This window comes from Thamnophis elegans, chromosome 11 (genome assembly GCF_009769535.1).
Source record: "Thamnophis elegans isolate rThaEle1 chromosome 11, rThaEle1.pri, whole genome shotgun sequence".
Taxonomy (NCBI): Eukaryota; Metazoa; Chordata; class Lepidosauria; order Squamata; family Colubridae; genus Thamnophis; species Thamnophis elegans.
Window position 1 is genome coordinate 15234299 of NC_045551.1, and position 23637 is coordinate 15257935.

The following is a 23637-nucleotide window of genomic DNA, read 5'->3' on the forward strand; positions in this document are numbered from 1 at the left end:
CTGTGTTGGTCACACTCTGTGGTCCTCTTTGCCTTCTATTTTGGGATGAGGGTGGCCAGCGATTGAGGAGACCTCTGGGGGAACTTTGCTTTGGCATACCCTGCGCCAAGTCTCCCTCTCCACTTGATAGAGGTCCTTGGAGGTTAGGGTGTCCTTTTGCGTTGCTAGCCTTTTGGTCTTTTCCACATGGACCTTTGGCTTGGTCACCAGTGGAAGGATTGTCCCTCTTGTCTGGTCTGCCAGCTGTGCAGTCCCGCCTGGGTCAGCACTAGTGTTAGCAGTTGCTTTTCCCGTCTTCATCTTCGATATTCCCTGAGTCTTTTCCATCCTCCTGGTGTTGGGTAGGCGTCTGGGGCTCAGAACCCCGGGACATTTAGAAGAGTTGGTTTAATGTTATTGTTCCAAGTAATGGATGCAACCACTCTTGAGACTAGAATCCTCAAAGATTCTCTTTATTGAGTATATCATATTGGCACAGCTCTGAAGGAAATCCAACTTAAATCTTTCCTGTGGTTTCAGTATAATTACATAGTCCCCTCCCAAAGTATCACAGGTCACGTTGACCAATTGGGTTAATAGGCGGGCTCTCCAGGCACTCCGTCCCTGACCTTAGCTGTTGCCAGTAGAGATGACCTTGGAGAAAACACTCTTGTGTTTAGTAAGGCATTCCAACCTCAACCCCCCTTCCCCCAACTTTCTGTGTGGCAACTGAGGAACAGAAAAATGGCTGCTACCAGGTTCGGTTCAAAGTTGACATTGTTTTTGTTAAATTGCAATTCTGATTCCCCCGAAATTTATACTGGTAAATGGGGTTTGTTTGTTTTTTTTGAAGCAAAAGAACTATATAAATTGAAGATAAAAGAGAATAAATTATTTAGCAATGATAATACACTGTTCTTGTTTCATCATAGCACCATCTTTTTTGTGAATGCATTTCAGTCCATTTGTATTTTAGATTATTTATTTGTTTATTTAACAGATTTCCCAGCTGGCATGTCTTTTGTCAAGAGAGTCCTGTATCTGTATCTTTGCATTTACCAAATGAGAACACTCACTTGTCAAATGTGGATGAGAACATCCAAGAGAAGGTAAACATTTATAGGCTATATGGAATTATTTTAGTGCAACTTATTAATGAATTAATGTAGCCACTTGGTAAAAAACTATAAAAACAGATACAAATTTTGGTGGTATATCAGTGTTTTAATTAAATAACAATAATAGCCTTAATGGAATTTATAAATATATGCAAGAAAATAAAAGCAAAAAATACTTTTCTAAAACTGAGTTAAAGGTTTATAATTCATTTGTTTATTTATGTTAAAGAATTGCATTTTCAGCTGGATTTTATGAAAGAAGTTTCTAAAGAACTTTGCTCTTGGTGTCCCTCTCAAGTTTTTCTTGTGGACTGGGGGAATAGGAAATAGTATTTTTATATTGTACATTTCCTGGAGCATCGTTGAATTTTGTTTTGAAAAAGCACAAACTCACATGGCTAAAATAAGAGAAGCAAGACTAATATTCTGAGATTAATGCTGCTTTGGATATAACTCATTTTATTTTATGAAGTCATTCCAAAAATTATTGCTTGGTTTAAATCAACTGATAATTTTAAAAGAATAAAATGCTAGTTCTTGCATATTTTTTTGGAAAATTATATTGTATTGGAGAGAAGTCTATAACTGCAGAAGTGGTAATAGTAAAACCATGTACGGATTCATGTTGTCAGTTATTTTTATCTTGTACTCATGAAGTTATTGCAAGTTCAGCTCTGAAGTAAGCAGTATGAAATTAAAATAGCTAACAAACTTTAATAATGTTGCTGTTAGTGGTATAAGATCAAAGAGTTGGTTATTCAGGGTATATGCTTGGTTATAGATAAAAATCTGTAGAATCAGAAAAAGGATGTTGGCATTTGATTAAAAGCAGAACAGTTGATTAGCACATCCTGATCCTAGGGTTTAGCAAACTTTGTACGCAGCACAATTTGATATAGATAAGCAGTGTGGCTACAATTTGGAGGGTGTTTTGACCATTTGAAATGTTTACTTAATGTGCAGATCAGAGGGATCAGTCGCAGATGCTTTATACCCATGGGCAGGTAAATCAGTAGTAACAGTGAGGAAGAGCTAAGATACCATACTATAATATTAGCTTTCATACTGAAATGTTGGGCTTGAGAGGCTTTAGGAAAAAAAATGTGTATCCAAATCCAATTAAATTGTGAATCCCAAATTTAAACTATGTAAAGGAAAAAAAGAAACCTTTAAAAAAGTTTAAATATATTCCATTTCCAAGTTTGTATTTTTATGTAAATGGCAATTGCATTCAGTTGAATATGTTTTTATGTCCTCTAACTAGGAGGATACTGATGGATCACTTGGAACATTGCCGTTGCAATATATTGATTCCACTACAAGTATTTATTCTGAAGATGATTCATCTGAGTCCATAAAGGATAAAATGGTACGTTTTTTAACCAGTATACTTAGAAATTATTTTACCAAGTACTTGATGAGTTTTGATAATGCAAAATAGAATTGAATTAGTGTGATATTGATTTAATTACTTCTGGACCAAAATTGGTGCTGATGAATTGAATCTAAGCCAGCCTTTTATATTACTTATATAACTCAATTTATTACGAAATGGTGACTGAACATGGACTGTACGGAGTTTATTTATTTATGACCTACCCTTTGTAAAAACAACAACAAAATGACTCCAATGTGTATTAAATCCAGGGTTTAAAATTGACCCAGATTTTTTAGCGTTAGTTTATGACAGGTGATCCTCATTTAACAACCACTCTCTTCAGTGACTGAATTTGCAATGGTATAAATATAAGTATAATCTTTATTGTCATTGTACTTTATTGTCGTTGTACTTAAATACAGTAAAATTGGTACTGAAGAAATGATACTTACAATTGATCCTCAATTACAGCCATTTACAGCATCCTCACAGATGTGATCGTGATCCCGGCACTTGGCAACTGGCCCAGATTTCTGACTGCTGCAGTATGTTCAGTCATATCATGATTTGAGATCTTCCCTGCAGGTTTCCCACAAGTAAAGTCAGTCAGGAAATTGCTCATGTGAGGTCCTTGCTTGGCTTAGGTGATCCTCACATTATAATGATAACCAAAGATTGATGGAACTGCTGATGCTAGGTGCCTTGGTCACACTCCAAACTGACTCAGTAGCTGTGCATGTCCACACTTGTAGATGGATTATAAGCTTTCTGATAGATAGAAAGCAGCAGGTAAAAGTAGGTAAAATCAGATCAAATACCAATTCAGTTAGCCAGGACTATGTGCTCTGTTCTCTCCATTTCTCTTCTCTCTCTACACCGGTGGCTGTATCTCGAAGGATCCCTCAGTTAAAATACTGAGGTTTGCAGATGATACAATAGTCATGGTCTCATTTAAAATGATGTCTGTATACAGATGGGAGGTTGAACAACTGGTCGCATGATAAAGCCAGAGCAGTCTGGAGCTGAATACACTTAAAACTGTAGAAATGAAAGTGGATTTTAGGAGGAGCCCTCCTATTCTACCACCCTTTATAATATTATACAACACTATCAATAGATCTTCAAGTTTCTGGGCTCTGTAATTTCCCAGGATTTGAAAAGGGCACCTAACATTAGAACAGGCATTAAAAAGGCACAACAAAGAATGTTCGTCCTGCACCAACTCAGAAAGCTCAGACTGCCATTCAGTTCTACAGAGGAATTATTGAGTTTGTCATTTGTATTTCTATAACGCTCTGATTTGGTACAGCAGCCAAACAGAACAAGTACAGACTTCAGTGGATAGTTAGGATTGCAGAAAAAATAATAGCAATAAGCCTGCGTTCCACTGAGGAGCTGGCTACTGCACAGGTCATAAAGAGGGCTGAGAAAATATCTACAGACCTGGACATAAACTGGACCTGGACATAAACTGTTTCAACTTCTCCCCACAGGACACCACTATAGAGCATTGCATGCCGAAACAACTAAGCCCTCATTTCATCACTCTGCCAAACATAATTACCAAAATACTGTATTATGTCCAAGGATACTTACCCATGTAGTATGTCCGTATTATTATTATCCTTCTCATCTTTTCTACTATTATCTCCTGTTGGTATTTTATGATCATGCTCCCTTATTGTTTGTATGTACACTGAAAGCTTATGCACCAGAGACAAATTTCTTGTGTGTCCTTTTATACTTGGCCAATAAAGTATTCAATTCCATTACTACCTCAAAGGTACAGCACTTAATCCTGAGCAGTTACAAGTAATTGTTACAAGTAAAATCAATGTTAACCATTCATGAAGGTTATATATGATACTAATTGCCTTGCTTAGGAATGAAAATACGGGTCCCAATAGTGGGTCATAAGTCAAGGACTATCATAATATGTTCTGTTGGATTATATGGATAAAGGGGCAAAATATTGTGCAATTTTTAATACCTTAGTCCTAAGCAAATCTACTATAAAAACGTTAATGTGCATATAAATCTAGTGGATATGTTAACTGTATTTATTTCCAGATGTAACTCACCTTTCATAAGAAATATTCCAGGATCAGTAGCAATACACAATTGCCAGCAATAAAACAATTGTAGAAAAAACAGAAAAGATAATATCAGAAAAGAAAAGGATTTAATGAGTGCTTGTGTTTAAAAACATGTACAGTCCCATGACTACATAAAAAAACAACTGACTACCTGAAGAGAATATTTAAATTTGTTACGCTAATTACAGTTCAGTTTGAAGAGAGAAAATCATCCTGAATTAGCATCTAGACTATTTAGTTTGGTTAGTTTCCTTTGGTAGAAACTTGGGATATAAATTGAATGCCATGTGTTACATAAAGAAATAATTTTAATAATAGCTTCAAGATCTCAGTATTTGATTTTTCTTTTCCCTTCCTCTTTAAAATCCTTTAATTTACTCTATTACTAAAACTGTTGACTTTACCTTCCTTTGTTCTGAGTAATAAAATGTAAGTTCTGGAGTTGCTAGAATTCATGTTAAAATTTGTTGTGCTTTTTGAACAGAACACGGAAAAGGGAGACTTAAAGAAATCTGAAATTCAAGAACAGACTTCAATTAATTCAAATGAAGTTTCTTTTATCATAAATGATATTCCTGAAAATATTTTCAGCATACCTACCTCTGAGATCTCACCAGACTCCAGGTAAATATTTGTTTTTTCATTTTGATATTTACTATTTTAAATTTGCTTTGTGTATTTTATCAACATGGCCTAGTTGTATGAGTAAGCAGCTTCTGTATGTTTTATCCTATTCTCTTTCTTATTGAAATATGATATGAAATGATACATGATATGATACAATATCTGTTATACTATACTATACTGTACTATACTGTACTGTACTATACTATACTATACTATACACGGAGGAAGCAGCATCAGATTGTGGGGAGAGAAGTTACTAAATTAAGGGAAGTATAAGGAGAGGGGAAAAGAAGGGAGAAAAAAAGAAAGTTAGATAAAGAAGGTAGAAAGGATAAATTTCTATAAGAAATTGGAAATAAGGAAGAAAACACCAGCAAAACAGCAGCACAGTGAATGAATGGCTGCACGCTGAATCAGAGGCAGCCGGCAACAGAGAATAGATCCAGCTCAGGAGCCCAACTAAGCAGCCCAACGCTGGAAAAAAAGCAACTGAAAACAGCGAACTGGCATGTGAATGATGGACAAGAAGAGAGGCTGTTGGAGGCAGCGAACTGGTGGGTTACAGTATATTTAGTAATTGCCTAGACCCATACCCCAACCCAGGCAGCCCAGCTTGAGCGGGCAGCCAGGCATCCTGACCCAGGGCTTCTAGCAAAATAGAGGCAGCCTGACTACTGCAGTCCTCTCCCTGTGTCCTTCCAGCCGGGCAGCCCTCCTCAGCAACCTGCCCCAGATGGACGACTTGATCAGTGTTCCCTCTCCAGGGAGATCAGCAGTCCCCTGTCTCCTGCCAGCCTGGCAGCCCTTCCCAGCGACCTGTTGAGGCAGAGGACAAAGGACCTGGAGCAACCCATCCAAAAAGGGAACTGGTGGCTGTGAGAAATGGATGGTGGCAGAATAGGTGAAGGGAAGAATTGCAGCAGCAGAGATGAGCAGCACAGCAGTAGAGGCACATTGAGTTAGATTGCTCTGTTCTCTAAAGCTGAGTGGCAGGCTGAGCAGACCAGACCAGACAGCAGAGCTGAACTAACCAAAGAGCTGAACAGCAGGACGAGAGGAACTGACCAGAACAGAGATGAGGCCAAAAAGACCCGAGTACCGAAAGACTGAATGGAGCTGGTGGAGAAAATGACAAGTGGCTGGAATAGCAAAAGGTGGCAATGAAGGCAACAAATTAAGCCTGAGATCCCAATAGGCAGAGAGGAAAGACCCCAGTAGAGAATAAAAATAAATACAGGACAAAAAACCAGAAAATAAAAGACAAATAAATATGCAAATAATATAAGAGTGGAACATTAGAAATCAAGGAAGAACAGGATTAATAAAGATCAATTAAATAAATAGGTCAAATTTTAAATAAATGAGAAGGTAAGAGAGGAATTGGAACTCTAAAACTTAAAAAAAATATAGTGAAGAAAAGGATAAATAAAACTAGCTAACGTAATAGTAAGTTAAATAAATAGCAAGATAGGAAAATGAGCACAAAAGGCAGAAAAAAGGATTAAAAAATAGGGTTAATTACTAGAACAGAGAAGATAGAAACAATACCTCCATCAACAAAAAAGAGAGATTTTCAAATTTCATTTTTTAAACTTTTAAATTTTAAAACTTTAAATGAACTACAGGAAATCCTTGAGTTACGACCACAGTTGAGCCCAAGGTTTATGTTGCTAAGTGAAATGTTTGTTAAATGAGTTTGCCCCATTTTATGACTTTTTGCCACAGTTATTAAGTGAGTCATTGCATTTGTTAAGTAATACAATTGTTAAGTGAATCTGGATTCCCTATTTACTTTGCTTGTCAGAAGGTCACAAAAGCTGATCACATGACCCCAGGACACTGCAGCCATCATAAATATGAACCAGTTGCCAAGCATCTGAATTTTGATCATTGATTAGCTGGATGAATACTGTGGAGACCCCTTGCAATCCAAATGGCATGACTTTAAATTAGAAGCTATCAAGTGGGCAGTTGAATGGAGTTTTCCATTCATCTCTCTCTCTAGTTCTTATGCTTCTCTTAAAACCAATTTGGTGAACACCTTGCCCTTGGACAAGTGGTTTAGCCTGTCCTTCATGAGGGGGAGGGGGGTAGGTGTTCTCCATGCACACGGCATTGATTACACAAAAATCAACACAAAGCTTCATTCCCCCCATCTTTTTTTTCCCTTTGAATTATTTTTTTCTTGTTATTAGTGACATAGGGAGGGTTCGGGAGGCGAAAAGCGCCCATATTCAGTCTATAAGGCACACCTAAATTTTCACCCACTTTTATGGGGGAAAGGTGCGTCTTATACTCCAAAAATACAGTATTTCAATGAAAAACTTAACATTTGTTTAGATTCCTCTTTTTCATGCTGCTTCTCTTCTACCACATCCAGTTCTTCAAATACTTGAATTTAGAAAACATAGAAGTTTGCACATATTTCTTGCTAACATTTAGACCTCATTCAAATCTTGGATTTGAATTGAAATGTAGATCTAAAAACAAGACAAGTATTAATTATTTTCACACAAGATTGGGATGACATATTTTTATACTGCTATCTTGTTTTTTATTTATGTCTAAATTGCATTCTAAATCTTTGGTTTGTTTCCACCTCTCTTTAGTGCAATAGAAAATTCTAGTGCTGATATCCTTATAGTTAGCACTACTGAAGTTGAACAGTCAGAATCTGACTGTGATATAAATGAGGCACTTGAAACTGATTCTCAGAGTGAACCTTCCTCGCTTGTTACTTCCCCAGACGGGTGAGTATTGAAATTATTTTTGTCATGATATCTTAGTGGCAGTTCTGTACTTTTCTATTTTATATACTAATGTTTATGTAATAATTTATTATAATGTATTAAATTTTTAATGACAAACATAGCTGGAAATTTTTGTTTTAAATTTTTACATATTTTATAGCCTTGTAGGTCAGCATACAGAAAATATTTCTTCACAAAGGAAAGGGAAAATGACGAAATCAGAATTTGATCCCAAGATTTCTGCAAATGAGCAAAAGACAGCTCCAAAGGCTGCTTTGAATGCTTCGGGTAACATAAGAGCAGAGGTAACTAAACTTTTCCTACCTCACTGAAACTATTCCAATGAAACCTGTTCTCTTGGGTATTATATTTAGGTTATTTCCAAATATTATTAAATAATATTATTACTACTACTACTACTAATAATAATAATAATTGAAGTTGAGCGACTGTGGAAAAAGAAATCATGTGTTGTCCCATTTGTAATTGGTACCCTTGGAGCAATACCTAAATACCTACCTTGCTATTTGAAAATTCTAAATTTACCTGACTTGAATAATAACCAACAGCAAATGTCGCCTCTGTAATGAGAAAGACGAGACAGTCGACCATTTGATCAGTGGGTGCAGCAAAATTTCACAAACTGACTACCTACAACGCCATGACCGCTTTGCTAAGATCATTCACTGGAAATTGTGCCAAAAGTTTGGATTTGAGTACAGCAAAAACCACTGGGACCATCAGGTTGAGAAGGTTTTAGAGAATGAGAAAGTCAAGATCTTGTGGGACTTCAGAATTCAGACTGACAGGCACTTGGCCCACAACATACCTGACATAACAATAGTTGAAAAGAAAAAAAAGTATGGTTCATTGACATTGCAATACCTGGAGATGCATGAATTGAAGATAAACAGCAAGAAAAAAATCGCAAAGTACCAGGACTTTCAAATTGAAGTTGAGCGTCTGTGGAAAAAGAAATCGTGTGTTGTCCCGATTGTAATTGGAGCCCTTGGAGCAATACCAAAAAGGCTACCTTGCTATTTGGAAATTTTAAATTTATCAGACTTGAACATTCTGATTCTACAAAAAACCACCCTACTTGGAACAGCTTATATCCTTCGACGTTACCTTAACAGTTCCTAGGTCCTTGGTTAGGACTTGAGCTGTTGAGCTACCAACCAGCCCCAAAGGCTGTGAATCTCACCAAAGATTAACATAACAACAACAACAACAACAACAGAAAAAGATACCAAAAATTAGAAGGTGAAGATCTTGTGGGACTTTTGAATACAGATGGATCATCAATTGGAATACAACACGCCAGATAGCACTGTTGTAGCGGGCCAAAACGTACAATTTATTGATATCGCGGTACCATGAGATGCCAGGGTCGAAGAAAAAGAACTGGAAAAAATCACAAAATATTGCGACCTGGCCATTGAAACTACCCGATTATGGATGAAACATGTAACAGTGATACCCATTGTCATTGGGGCACTTGGTACCATGTCCAAGAATTTTATAAGATACATCAACAAATTGCAGCTTCCTGCAATAACACCAGAGGAACTGCAAAAAACTGTGTTACTCAGAACATCTTATATTTTAAGAAGGTACTTGGTTGATACCTAAGACACTGGCAGCAACCCGTATTAACCATTAGCACCAGTCAGTGGTATTTGTGATGCATTTTTGAATGTTCAGTTGACTGAGTTTCATGTTTAATGATAAAGTATAATTATAATAATAAATACTAAATATTATTTAGTCTGCAAAGACCTCTGCTGTTTTTTAAAAAATGTTTCTAAGTATTCTCTGAGTTTGGAAAAATGTTATCAAGAATTTGAATTACATAAATTAATACGCTCTTCCAATCCATTTAAATAGCTGCAGTTTAAAAGTGGGATACTATAGCTAACAAAAGATTTCATAACTAATATATTAAAATCAGTTTTCTGTAATTCACATTAAACTAATTATTTCACTTATTTGTTTGTTTCAGAGCTTTGCTTTATTTTTTATTGAAAATTCAGCAAGTTAACACTTTGCCTCATTTGAAAAACTAGTTTTATTTTAAGATCAGGAAAACAAGAATGTGGCGTTAACTGTTCCTACTTTGTTTTATACTTTGTTCAAAGAAATCATGTCGGAAAAATGTTTTCTGGTTTTTAAAAACAATGAAAACAATAAAACAAAGGTAAATACTGAAGGAAGTTGATACTTTCAAAACCAGTTAAGGAGGAATAATTTTAAAGATTGTACACAGCTACATCTCATTAAATGACAAGGAAAATGGTTTAATAGTTCTCATCCTTTATTTGAAATGAAAAATGCTTTTGTCCTGTGTAATTCTATAGCCTTTATTTATGTTGATTTAATTTTTGTTGATTAACTTATGTTGATTTATCTTGCTGCAACAACTCTTTTTTTCCTGGTATGTTGTTGTTTTGTATTTTTTTATTATAATAATATCCTACTTTTCTATCAGAGGCTTATACTTTAAATTTTAAGGTGCCTTACACTGTAATGTTATAAATAATACCTTACAAATAAAATAATAACAGTATAGTAAACATACAATAAAATAAATAGTAAAAAAGCCACAAATACAATCCATCTGAATGGATAACTTCTGAAACACCGGGTGGCCTCAATTAGGTCAAGAACAAGGCAGAATAATATGCTTAATGGTCTGTCTTGCTGCTTAGACTCTTAACTGAGAAGAGTTTCTCTTTTATTTACATAAACCATGTTCAGTTGTGATAGCACAGTAAAAAAGTATTGAAGAGGAAGAGGAATTTTTTTGTGCCCCAAATTTTAAAGGGACTTCAGGAAACACATTTTCTGTAGATCTTGCAGTCAAATTGCTAGTTTTTCTCCAGACAAAGGTCTAAATATGACAGGTTTATGAACAGTCTTTCAATAGAGCATTATAATGAGCAATTCAACTTGAAAAGAAATAGATGCATTTTTATACTTAAAATCAAAAGGAGTGGTATTGCATGAATAACATAAAAATGTTTTTTTTAAATTGGGTATACTGTGTTTTCTCTTTTATTGTGGTTTCTTGCCTGGATTCATTTAGGACAATGATAAAATATTTGTTGGTATAGGATAGAAATTTATTTAACAGTCTTTTGTTAAAATGATCTATTTTCAAATAATTGTTCCAAATAGAACTGGAAGCTCTGCAGAGCAGCACCCTTGCCAAGTAATAGTTAGGCCTTTTAATGATAGTCTATATTTTAAATGATCAGTTCAGTATAAACTGATCATTTGGGTAGTCATCACATTGCTTGTATACATTTGATCTTTTGTTAATATCAATAAAACTTTTATTTATTGTTTTGCTGCCTGGTATAGAGAAAAGCAGGAGAAATTGACCCTACTTCTGTAATAACCCCAAAGGACCCAGGAGATATTCCCACATTTGATGAATGGAAGAAGCAGGTTATGGAAGTGGAGAAAGAAAAGAGTGAGTTTAATTGTTTTTAAACAATCTGAACAGAATTCTCCTTTTAAAATAAAACAGTTAAGGTTCATTTTGTATTGCAATTTTTTAGCTTCCTTTAAAAAGAACATGCTCTAATTTTATTTGATATCATGAAGCCAAGTTTTTTTTCTTTTCTGAGATGCACTATACAGATTTTCCAAAGAAACCTTACTAAAGAAAGCATTGTTATCAGCTTTTAAGTTCCAGAGACCACAACATTAAAAAGTGGCATTAATGTTGCAAGTCTGCTTATAAAGTCATGTGAAAGAGAAAGTTTGCTCTCTGAGTTCTGTGGTTTTATGTATGAAAACATAATAAAAATCATATGGTCTTTAGCAGTTCTTAAAAGTAGATAAATACAACCTCAGATGAACAACAACCCATGACATTACACCAGGGGTGTCAAACTCAAAGACTGTAGGCCAGATCCAGTCCATGGGGCCACCCTGGAAACAGCGAAGGACCAGCCCGCAATGCCTCTGGCAGTGAAAACTGACCTAGGGAGGGTCAGGCGCAGTCCTCCCAGGCTCCATTTTTGGATGGCTCGGGGGGCCACGGTCCATTTTCACTGCCAGAGGGCTGCAGGAGGCCATCCTGGCCAAAAACGGGCCCTGTGGGGTGCTCTGTTTTCACTGTCAGAGACCTGCAGGAGGCTGCAGAGGGCTCCACCCCAGCTATGCCCCCCCGCCCTCCCCAAGATCAAACACAACCCTAATGCGGCTCTCAATGAAATTGAGTTTGACACCCCTGCATTACACCATATCATTTATTTTTTTCTAAAGGAAAGCCAAAATGAAGAAGCCATGTGTGCTTATTGCTTCCGTAGGTATGAAGAGGCTAAGTAGTATCCATGTACTGCTAATCAAGTGCCTTTGATCATTGGCAAATGTGCCTACCTCTATAAAAGTCACATTTTTAGGAGTTTGCTGGTCTCCAGCATTGAGATCTGTGTTAACACAATGCCAAAGAGTAAAGACATCAATAATGATCTTAGAGAAGCAATTCTGTTTTTTTTTCTTTTAAGTTTTTTATTTTTTTTTATTTTTTATAAATATCGTATTTTTCAGATTATAAGACATACTAGAGTATAAAAAACACCAAGATTTTGAAGAGGAAAACAAGAAAAAAATAGTTTCTGCCCTCCCTGCCCCCCAGGAGTACTCTGCAGGCCTCCAAAACCCTCTGCATACCCCATTTTTGAGAAAAAGAGGTCCATTTTTGGCCTCCCAAACCCTCCGTTTTTGCGCACCCCAGCCCCGAGGAGCACTCTGTAGGCCTCCCAAACTCTCTGTGCACCCCATCTTTAGTAAAAACTGGATGCGCGGGGCGGGATTTCAGGTGGCCAAAATGACTGTATTCGGTGTATAAGATGCACTGACATTTCCACCCTCTTAAGGGGGAAAAGTGCGTCTTACACTCTGGAAAGTATGGTATATCAAATCAATGCATGAACAGTATAGCACCTGGATGTCATATATTATAATACAAATAAAACTAGTAAAGTTAATCATAATTATTACATGCCTTCAACTTATGTATTTCTAATAATAATGCACATTTATAATAGGTTGCAGTCTATCATTGTTCAATTCCATATTTTCTCTTGTCATTACTTCCATTTTATTATATAAAAGTATATTTTAGATTTAGATTTAGATTTTATTGGAAATTTATATGCCGCCCTTTTCCCTGAGGGGACTCAGGGCGGCTTACAACAGTGAAGGGAAGGGAGTGCAAGACAAGACTTAAAAAGAAAGGAATCGTGATTAAAAGAAAATTGATCATAAAAACACAACATTCACTCAACATTCGGGCGGGGTGAGAGTAATCCTATCCCCAGGCCTGACGGGATAGCCAGTTCTTAAGGGCTGTGCGGAAGGCCTGGACTGTGGTGAGGGTACGGATCTCCACGGGGAGGTTGTTCCATAATGTCGGAGCAGCAACCGAGAAGGCTCTCCTCCGCGTAGTCGCCAGTCGGCACTGACTGGCGGATGGAATTCGGAGGAGGCCTACTCTGTGCGATCTGATGGGACGCAGGGAGGTGATTGGCAGGAGGCGGTCTCTCAAATAGTCAGATCCACTACCATGGAGCGCTTTATAGGTGGTAAGTAAGACCTTGAAGTGCACCCGACGATCAACAGGTAGCCAGCGCAGCTCACGGAGGATTGGTGTTATATGGGCGAACCGTGGTGCGCCCATGATCACTCGCGCGGCCGCGTTCTGGACTAGCTGAAGTCGCCGGATGCTCTTCAAGGGCAGCCCCATGTAGAGCACATTGCAGTATTCCAGCCTAGAGATCACAAGGGCTCGAGTGACTGTTGTGAGAGCCTCCCGGTTCAGGTAGGGCCGCAACTGGCGCACCAGGCGAACCTGGGCAAATGCCCCCCTGGTCACAGCCGACAAGTGGTGGTCAAAACTCAGCTGTGGATCCAGGAGGACTCCCAAGTTGCGGACCCTATCTGAGGGGGATAAGTTTTGCCCCCCCAGCCTGATTGGTGGAACGTTAGCCAAATTTTTGGGAGGAAAGCACAACAGCCACTCGGTCTTTTCCGGGTTGAGTACCAGTTTGTTAGCTCTCATCCAGTCTTTAACAGCCTCAAGGCCCCGGTTCATCACGTCCACCGCTTCATTGAGTTGGCACGGGGCGGACAGATACAACTGAGTATCGTCCGCATACTGGTGGTATTTTATCCCGTGCCTTCGAATGATCTCGCCCAGCGGTTTCATGTATATGTTAAATAGCAGGGGGGACAGAACCGAACCCTGCGGCACCCCATAGGTTAGGGGCCTCGGGGACGATCTCTCCCTCCCCACCAACACCGACTGCGACCTGTCCGAGAGGTAGGAGGAGAACCACTGTAAAACAGTGCCGCCCACCCCCACCTCCCGCAGTCGTCGCAGAAGGATACCATGGTCGATGGTATCGAAAGCCGCTGAGAGGTCGAGGAGAACCAGGATGGACGCATAGCCTCCATCTCTGGCTCTCCAGAGATCATCGGTCAATGCGACCAAAGCGGTTTCAGTGCTGTAACCGGGCCTGAAGCCAGACTGGAAGGGGTCAAGGTAGTTAGCTTCCTCCAAGGTACGCTGAAGCTGTAAGGCCACCACCTTCTCAACAACCTTCCCCAGAAAGGGGAGGTTGGAGACTGGACGATAGTTGTTAAGAACTGCTGGATCCAAGGACGGTTTCTTCAGGAGGGGCCTCACCACCGCCGCCTTAAGCGGCATACACTAGTATTCCCGCTTCTCTTATTTCTATCACCTATTCTAGCTTTTAATCATGTCACCCTTTATTAAAAGACTTTCTTTCTATCCTATGTAACTTCTAATCATGTCACGTACCTAAAAAAGAGAAAAGAGAGAGAAAAGGAAAAGCAAAACAACAAAAAAGAGAGTTCATCCATCCATAGTCTCTTGCCCACTTCCATAATTTAATTGCTATGCTTTAAGAGAGAGAGAGAGAGAGAGAGAGAGAGAGAGAGAGAGAGAGAGAGAGAGAAGGAAAAGCAAATCCAAACAACAATAATAAAAGAATAAAAATAATAAAAGAAACATCACTTATTCATTGCCTTTTGCCCGCTTCAATACTTTAATTGCTATGCTTTTTTTTAACTTGCTTCCTAAATTTCTCTCTTAAATCTTTATCTCTGTCTGTATTTAATTCTTGGATGTTCAATCTCGGCACTTTTCCCACTTCTACCCTCTTCCACTGCCCAGTTTCTAAAGTTTCAACCCAGACTCCTGTCTCCCTTTCAAACATCTTCCAACTCTCTTAGTATATTTTCCTCCTGGTTTAATTCAACAATCCCTGTTATTTTCATTGTTGTCTTCTCTTTATCTTCTTCCTTCATTTCTTCTGTTGACTCTTCCCTTTCCTGAGTGCCTTGGTTTTTATGCATCATCCATTGTATGGTATTTTCCATTTTCTCCTTAATCTCCTTAAATCCTTTCTCCATGATGTCTTTTGTATTTTGAAAAAGTAACTCCATCGCCTTCAAAAATTCCACTCATTTCTCACTAAGTATCTTATTTTGCTTTAAAGGATTCATTTTTTGTCCAGCAATCCAAGAACTATTTATTCAGTCTTAAATTTCCCTTCAAGGAGTGCACAAGTCCCAATTCTTTATATCCCATCTGTAAACACTCACTTCCATTTAAATAGTCCCAAAGGTTATCAAAAGCATCTTTGCATCCCCTTTGCAAGTTCAGTGTTCTATCATAACCTTCAAGTGTCCCTTTAAGTAAATAGTTTCCTCATTTTCATATTTGGGTCTCCAGTAGTCATAGGGTAGCTGAAAATAATCCCATGTCCTTCATATAGGTATTGCCAAACGTGTAGTTTTTCCTTTCGTCAGCAGGTGGCACTCTCCACTTAAATTTCAGTATTGCTAGTCAATTGTTATTTTTAGTTGTAAAACAATTATAAAAGCAGAATACATTTTGTAGGTAAGAGGTTCTAGCATTTTAAAATGCCTTCCCAGTACCACTTCTTCCCATTTTAAGAGTCCAATTTCCTGTATATTTCAAAATGTATTATTTTTCTCTCCTACGCCTTCCATTTCTGGTCAGGTGTTTTCTCAGAATGCCTAGACACAGTTTTAATACATAGTTCTGAGCAGACAATTCTAAATTGTCCCTTGGGGTTAAGTTTAAAGCAAATAGAAAATCCTCTCCCCCAGTTCCAACACAGTTCACCACTTCGCTCCAGCACCAGTCTTAGTTGTTCTTCAGTTTTCCCAGTTTTGTCGCAGCCATCTTTAGGCTGCCTCTTCTTCTTGCGGTGTCTGAGAGGGGGAAAAACAAACTAACACTGGGATCAGACAGGAGAGCTGTGACTTTCCTTGACCTCACAGATTGCCCCTTTATGCTTCATCAACGCTACGGGGTGGCTTTGGCTCCTCTCGGAACCCACAAACAGGAAAAACTCAGCACAGGGAACATGGAGACCCATTCCCTGTGTCTGAGATCGCTGCGATGTCAACTGGAAGCCCCTTAGAGAAGCAATTATTGCTGCCCCTCAATCTGGGAAGGGTTATGAGATCATATTCAAAGAATTGAAAATGCATCATTCTACACTGAGGAAGACTATTCACAAGTGTGGAAAAGATTCAAGACAATTGCCAGTTTTTCCCAGTGAATACCCCAGAAAATTCAACCCAAGGTCAGACCATGCAATGCTTAGAGAAATTGCAAAAATCAAAGTGTTACACCTTAGACTCTGCATGCCTCAGTTAGTATGTTAAATGTTAAAGTTAAGCAGTAGTTAGAAAAAGACTGGTTTGTTTCAAAGGGTTGCTAGGAGAAAGCCTCTTCTCTCTATAAAGAACATGGCAGTACAGCTTAGTTTGCAAATTTACATCTGAACAATTCACAAAACTTCTAGAATGCTGTCCTTTGGACAGATGAGACCAAAGTGGAGATGTTTGGCCATAATGCACAGTGCCAATTTTGGCAAAAACCAAATACAGCACTTCAGCACAAACATTTCATGCCAACTGCCAAGCATAGTGCTGAATGGATGATGATTTTGACTTGTTTTGCAGCCACAGGACCTGGATACCGTGCAGTCATTGAGTCAATCATGAACTCCTTTGTATTTTCAAATTCAAATTTAGAATAGAGATGAAAGAGATCTTGGAGATTTTCTGGTCCAGGGGTCTGCAACCTTAAACACTCAAAGAGCCATTTGGGCCCATTTCCCACAAAAACACCGGGAACCACAAAACCTGGGTGGGCGTGACCAATTCAATGGCACTCCCACATGACGCCCCCCCCCCGCCATGCCTACCCAGGTTTTATGGCTCCTGGTGTTTCCTGTGGGAAATGGGTCTCTCGCTCTCTCTCCCCCTCCCTCCCATTTCTGCTTCTGTTTATACAACCAAGAATTGTATTAGCTTTTTTGACTGCTGCCACACACTGCTAACTCATGTTTAAGTGATCATCCAAAATGACTCCAAGCTCCCACTCACAATTACTGTTTTTGAGCCAGGCCTAGCCTAATCTACAGCGTAGATTTGGTTTTTCCTGCCCAAGTGTAAAACCTTGCTTTTCTCCACATTAAATTTCATTTTGTTTGAAAGGGCCCATTGCTCAAGTTTGTCAAAATGTTTTGGATCCTGAGCTTGTCTTCTAGGATGTTGGCTATTCCTGCCAGTTTAGTGTCAACTTACTGTTAGCAAAGTTACTTCTGGCTCATATTTAAGTGATTGTCATCTAGGATTCTAAGGTCCCTCTCGCAGTTACTATTTTTCAGCCAGGTTTTGCCTAATCTGTACCTGTACCTTTGGTTTTTCCTGCCTAAATATAAAATGTTGCTTTTTCCACATTAACATTCTGTCAAGTTTCCTAACGATGCCGTAATTGATTCATAATAATCGAGCCAATGTTTTAATGTAAAAACCAGTGATTTTTTTAATAGCTTCATTAGGAAAGATTTATTCGCAGTCAAATCTTTGCTTTGTTTTATTTGCTTCTGAACTTTTACCCCTGTTCCTCCCCTCCCCTCAGTCTGTGTCATAAATCATGTTACCCAATAGATACACCCCTCCCAACCGGCAGCAGAAATCTGAGATCCCGACAGTATGTGTGGAATGTACTCCCACTCATTCTGTCCCAATGACAACATGGAGAGTTGACATCCGGCTCGCCTCACTTTCCAAAAGCAACCTGTGCGAAGCAAAAACAATTTGAGTACAAATATATGATCCAAGGCTACATCCTCTCCCTGGGCTTGTTTGGATTTTTTTCATGGAATCTTTCTATAAGGCGATCAGTACTTGGCCCGTTTTTCCCCCCCAAAAAAGGCATGAATAGCCTTGGGGGGCGGGGCTTGCAAAGTGCTCCTGGGGGTGGGGGCAAAAATGAGCAAAAAACGGTCCGTTTATTGCAATACCTTAGTCTGTGTAATAGCTTTAAATAACAATTGAGATTTTATAAATCCTTTTATATAGTATCTTCACTTCATATTATACCTGTTAATACTAATATGTTATTAACATGTAGTTAAAATAAAAGAGACTTCAGAATAATTACAGGTAGCTGATAATATGGTATGGAAATTACTGTTGATAAATTATTAATATCAAAGAACGTTAATTTTTATGAGTTGCTTTAGCTTCAGAGTTTGGTAATAAAAATATAAAAGGTTTCATATTAATTCTCTGGTACATTTTCGTCTGGTCTGCAGGTCAGTCAATGCATCTTTCTTCCAATGGAGGTCAACATATTACGAAAAAGGTCCAAAAAAATAGAAATAATTATGCTTCAGTTGAGTGTGGTGCCAAAATACTGGCAGCTAACCCAGAAGCAAAGGTAATAACACCTAACAATGCTGTAGTTTATATTTTTTAGAAAACTGCTGAATGTGGGTTCATTTGTTTCTAATAAATACATTTAGCTGCAATCAAATTTGAAATATTTTATGGTACAAATAAGTTTAATTTCCAATCAACATTGTAAGAGGTTTCCACTGCTGCTTGTAGAATAAATCGGCCTGTCATTTGTCAGAAGTAAAGAACAGCATTAGTTTCATTGAGCAGTGATAGTACAAGCCAAAAAAAATATCCATTTTAAAGACCTTGCAGAGGTGATTTTATGTTGAAATAAAAAATAAAATTTTGCACCCTTTGTAATTCTGCCATTAATTACAGGTGAAACTCAAAAAATTAGAATATCGTGCAAAAATTCATTTATTCCAGTAATGCAACTTAAAAGGTGAAACTAATATATGAGATAGACTCATTACATGCAAAGCAAGATAGTTCAAGTTGTGATTTGTCATTAATTGTGATGATTATTGCTTACAACTCATGAAAACCCCAAATCCACAATCTCAGAACATTAGAATATTGTGAAAAGGTGCAATATTCTAGGCTCAAAGTGTCCCACTCTAATCAGCTAATAAAGCCATAACACCTGCAAAGGATTCCTGAGCCTTTAAATGATCTCTCAGTCTGGTTCAGTAGGAATCATAATCATGGGAAAGACTGCTGACATGACAGTTGTGCAGAAAATCACCATTGACACTTTCCATAAGGAGGGAAAGCCTCAAAAGGTAATTGCAAAAGAAGTTGGATGTTCCCAAAGAACTGTATCAAAGCACATTAATGGAAAGTTATGTGGAAGGGAAAAGTGTGGAAGAAAAAGGTGCACAAGCAGCAGGGATGACCGCAGCCTGGAGAGGATTGTCAGGAAAAGGCCATTCAAAAGTGTTGGGGACTTTCACAAGGAGTGGACTGAGGCCGGAGTCACTGCATCAAGAGCTACCACACACAGACGGATCCTGGACATGAGCTTCAAATGTTGTATTCCTCTTGTCAAGCCGCTCCTGAACAACAATGTCAGAAGCGTCTTATCTGGGCTAAAGAAAAACAGACCTGGTCTGTTGCTCAGTGGTCCAAAGTCCTCTTTTCTGATGAGAGCAACTTTTGCATCTCAATTGGAAACCAAGGACCCAGAGTATGTAGGAAGAATGGAGAGGCAAACACTGCAAGATGCTTGAAGTCCAGTGTGAAGTTTCCACAGTCTCTGTTGATTTGGGGAGCCATGTCATCTGCTGGTGTTGGTCCACTGTGCTTCATTAAGACCAGGGTCAACGCAGCCGTCTACCAGGAGATTTTGGAGCACTTCATGCTTCCTTCCGTAGACGAGCTTTATGAGGATGCTGATTTCATTTTCCAGCAGGACCTGGCACCTGCCCACACTGCCAAAAGTACCAAAACCTGGTTCAATGACCGTGGGATTACTGTGCTTGATTGGCCAGCAAACTCGCCTGAACTGAACCCCATAGAGAATCTATGGGGCATTGCCGAGAGAAAGATGAGAGACATGAGACCGAACAATGCAGAAGAGCTGAAGCCGCTATTGAAGCATCCTGGTCTTCCATAACACCTCAGCAGTGCCACAGGCTATAGCTTCCATGCCAAGCCACATTGAGGCAGTAATTGCTGCAAAAGGGGCCCAAACCAAGTACTGAGTACATATGCATGCTTATACTTTTCAGAGGTCCAATATTGTTCTATGTCCAATCCTTGTTTTATTGATTACATGTATTAACTCTAATTTTCTGAGATTGTGGATTTGGGGTTTTCATGAGCTGTAAGCCACAATCATCACAATTATGACAAATCACGGCTTGAACTATCTAGCTTTGCATGTAATGAGTCTACCTCATATATTAGTTTCACCTTTTAAGTTGCATTACTAAAATAAAGAACTTTTGCATGATATTCTAATTTTTCGAGTTTCACCTGTATATCTGAGTTTCTATATGTGTAATGATATATTCTACCAAAAAGCCAAAAAATAATTAACTAAGCTACAAACAGTTTCTGCTAATGAATTATGTTCTCATTTGTAATAGAGTACATCAGCAATATTAATAGAAAATATGGACCTCTATATGCTAAATCCATGCAGTACCAAAATCTGGTAAGTACATTTTCAGTAGACTCTTTTAAGTGAAGAGTTTATTTTGCAAAAGTAAAAAAAGATTTCAAGAAACAGTGCTAGTCATCATAAACACATGATATGCATGATTCATTATTGATTATATGCTGTCAAATTTGTATCAACACTTAAAAAGCCAGATAATGAGACCATCTTGAGGATGATCTATATCCCCAGTCTCACCCTTCAGGTCCCCTAGTGGTGTGCCCACTGCTGATTGAGTCCACCCAACTTATTGTTGATAATCCTTTTATTTCTTTCTATATTGCCGAGCATTATGGACTTCTCAAGGGAGCTATGTCTTTGGTGAAATGTCTAAAATATGATACATATTTTTTCCACTGTGCTTCTCGCTTTCATTATTGCAGCTTGGAGAGCATTTTCAGCTATCAAAATGTCTCAGCTTAGTGCACATTTTTGATGTTTCTTCCTTTAATTTTAAAAATATATTAAGCCTCTCTTAATTCAGCATATGGATTTAATGAATAATTTTAGTTTTAATATTCTTAAGCAATTTGAAATTCAATTGAACTATCATTGGATTTATGACACCAGTAGGGTCATACTCTAGTAACTACTGTGTACTGAATTATTGTAGGCAACCTCAGAAAGGGTAAGAATTCAGCCCAAGTCTCTTGTTGGTAGTTCATTGTAACAATGGAGGTATTACTGCAACAAGCCATTATTACGTTTACATGTTCCATTTGTCTGGAGGGGGGGTGATAGGCAGAGCTTAGGCCCTGGGAGGTTTCTAATAATTTCAGGAACTGTTGCCAAAAGCTCAAAATAAATTGGATGATGCAATTCAAGATTACCATATTTTTAGGTGTATGAACCGTACCGGAGTATAAGACGCACCAAGGTTTTGAAGAGGCAAATTTTTGAAAAGTAGGTGGGTAGATAGAGGGATAGAGAGGGAGAGAAAGAGAGAGAAATACAGTAGGTAGGTAGGGAGAGAGAAAGTAGTTAGGTAGGTAGGTAGGTGGGTAGATAGAGGGATAGACAGAGAGAAACAGAAAGAAGTAGATAGAGAGAGAAATACAGTAGATAGGTAGGGAGAGAGAGACAGTAGGTAGGTTGGTAGGGAGAGGGATAGAGAGAGAGAAGTAGAGAGAAAGAGAAATACAATAGGAGCTACAAACAGACTCCGACAGCGAGGGGCCTTATGAGTCGTCTCTGGAAGATGTGGAGGACTCTGGACAGGGTTCTGACTCTGAGCAGGGCTCAGAGAGGCTGGTTGGCCACCAGGAGGCGCCTGAGGCATGGAGCAGTGGTGAAAGCCAAAGGGAATGTGCTCCTGACGTCAGGCCTTGGAGCAGTGGGGAGGAGACAAGGGAGTTGGTCCTGGATGCCTGGCAACGGCTGGCAGATCGGCATAGAGAACAAATATGCAGGTACAGAAGATAATTGGACCCAGGTGGTTGTAATTAGGCTCCTCTCAAGATAGTATTTAAGAGTGGAGATGGTGGGGTGGAGCTGCTCTACTACTTAACTTTAGATAGCCAGGCCTCGCACACCTCGGGCCATTTTTTTTTTGCTGCACTTGGCAAGGCTTTCCTTGAAGGCCTCTTTAGCCGATAACAGAATTAGGGATTGATCCGGAGCTCTGTTATCAGCTGCAGAGGCCTTCAGGAAAGCCTTGCTGGCCTTGCCAGATGAAGAAGTTCCTGAAGGCCTCTGATAGCAAAAAAGAGGCCAGGGCGATGTGTGCAAGTGAGGCAAGTCAGTGGACGACACCCTCCCAAATAAGACCTGGTGCCTTTTTGATGATAAAAAATATAAGACATGGTCTTACTTTCGGGAAAACACAGTAATAGGAAGGGTGATTTGGGTAAATGATGGGATGAATTGCCTATAGAAATTTGAGAACCCTAGGAAGCTTTGTAGTTGTTTTTGGAGAATACCCTGCAGGGACTTAATTTGGGTGGTGGCCGCCACTTTGTTTCTGCAGCTGGGGTTTTCCTAGTGACTTCTTTCTGCTGGGGTTTCCCCCTGGCCTGGGAACATCAGGTTCCCCTTAGTCCAATCCACCTGTGGGTTCCACTTTTTTAGTCAAGATAGTCCTAGGACCAGGGGCCATTCCATGCTTGGAACCACAATAAAAGCAATAGTCTCAGAGTAGCGCTCTATGGTAAGTTCCAGGGGCTCTGTGACAAATGTGGTTGGGACTCCTCTTGCAGTGGACCCATCAAACTGGCAAAACACTAGGGTTTTTTAATTGTCATAGGCAGATCCCCAGTTTTCCGTCAGGCTGGACTTGTTAGGCACCGGGTGCACCCTGAGTCTAATAGGACCATTAGTGCCACCTTCTGGCCCACGTTTTGGGTTAGCAGTTCTACGGGCACAGTGATGGGCTCAATCGTCCCACTTATCAAGGGGTCATTGTCATAGTTGCTATCCGATGGGTTCAGCTCTTCTCATGGGGTCGGAGTTGCAGGTCCATGCTTGGGAGAGGACTGGAAGTTTACGATCTTGCTGGTCTTTTCAGGACAGTTTTGTTGGAGCGCTGAGAGAGTATTGCTGGCTTTCATCGAGATTGCTGATCTTCCTTTCTGGTCAGGGTCTTTGTGTTTGTGCTCCCCTTCCCACAGTTGAAACAGGCTGTTAAACATGGTAGGACTGGAGCTTGGCGGCCTCTCTCTTCCTCTCAGGTGACCTCTTCCAGGTTCTGCTTGAGCGGTACTAGTTTTGGTCTTGGTCAATTACAGCTACTTCCGCCAAGATGTACCAGTTGTGCAGGCAAGCCTCT

At 39.1% G+C, this 23637-nt stretch overlaps 1 protein-coding gene across 2 annotated transcripts in view; it reads left to right on the plus strand.

The window, feature by feature from the left end:
* The window catches only part of SUCO (SUN domain containing ossification factor), a 105280-nt gene that overhangs the window by 5418 nt on the left and 76225 nt on the right, over positions 1 to 23637 (plus strand). For both annotated transcript variants that reach the window (XM_032226354.1, XM_032226355.1), the window contains exons 2-9: positions 980 to 1088; positions 2362 to 2466; positions 5056 to 5195; positions 7808 to 7948; positions 8109 to 8253; positions 11312 to 11423; positions 18628 to 18752; positions 20803 to 20870. In XM_032226354.1, the coding sequence (XP_032082245.1) occupies positions 980 to 1088; positions 2362 to 2466; positions 5056 to 5195; positions 7808 to 7948; positions 8109 to 8253; positions 11312 to 11423; positions 18628 to 18752; positions 20803 to 20870 (945 nt within the window). The remainder of the gene's footprint in view (positions 1 to 979; positions 1089 to 2361; positions 2467 to 5055; positions 5196 to 7807; positions 7949 to 8108; positions 8254 to 11311; positions 11424 to 18627; positions 18753 to 20802; positions 20871 to 23637) is intronic.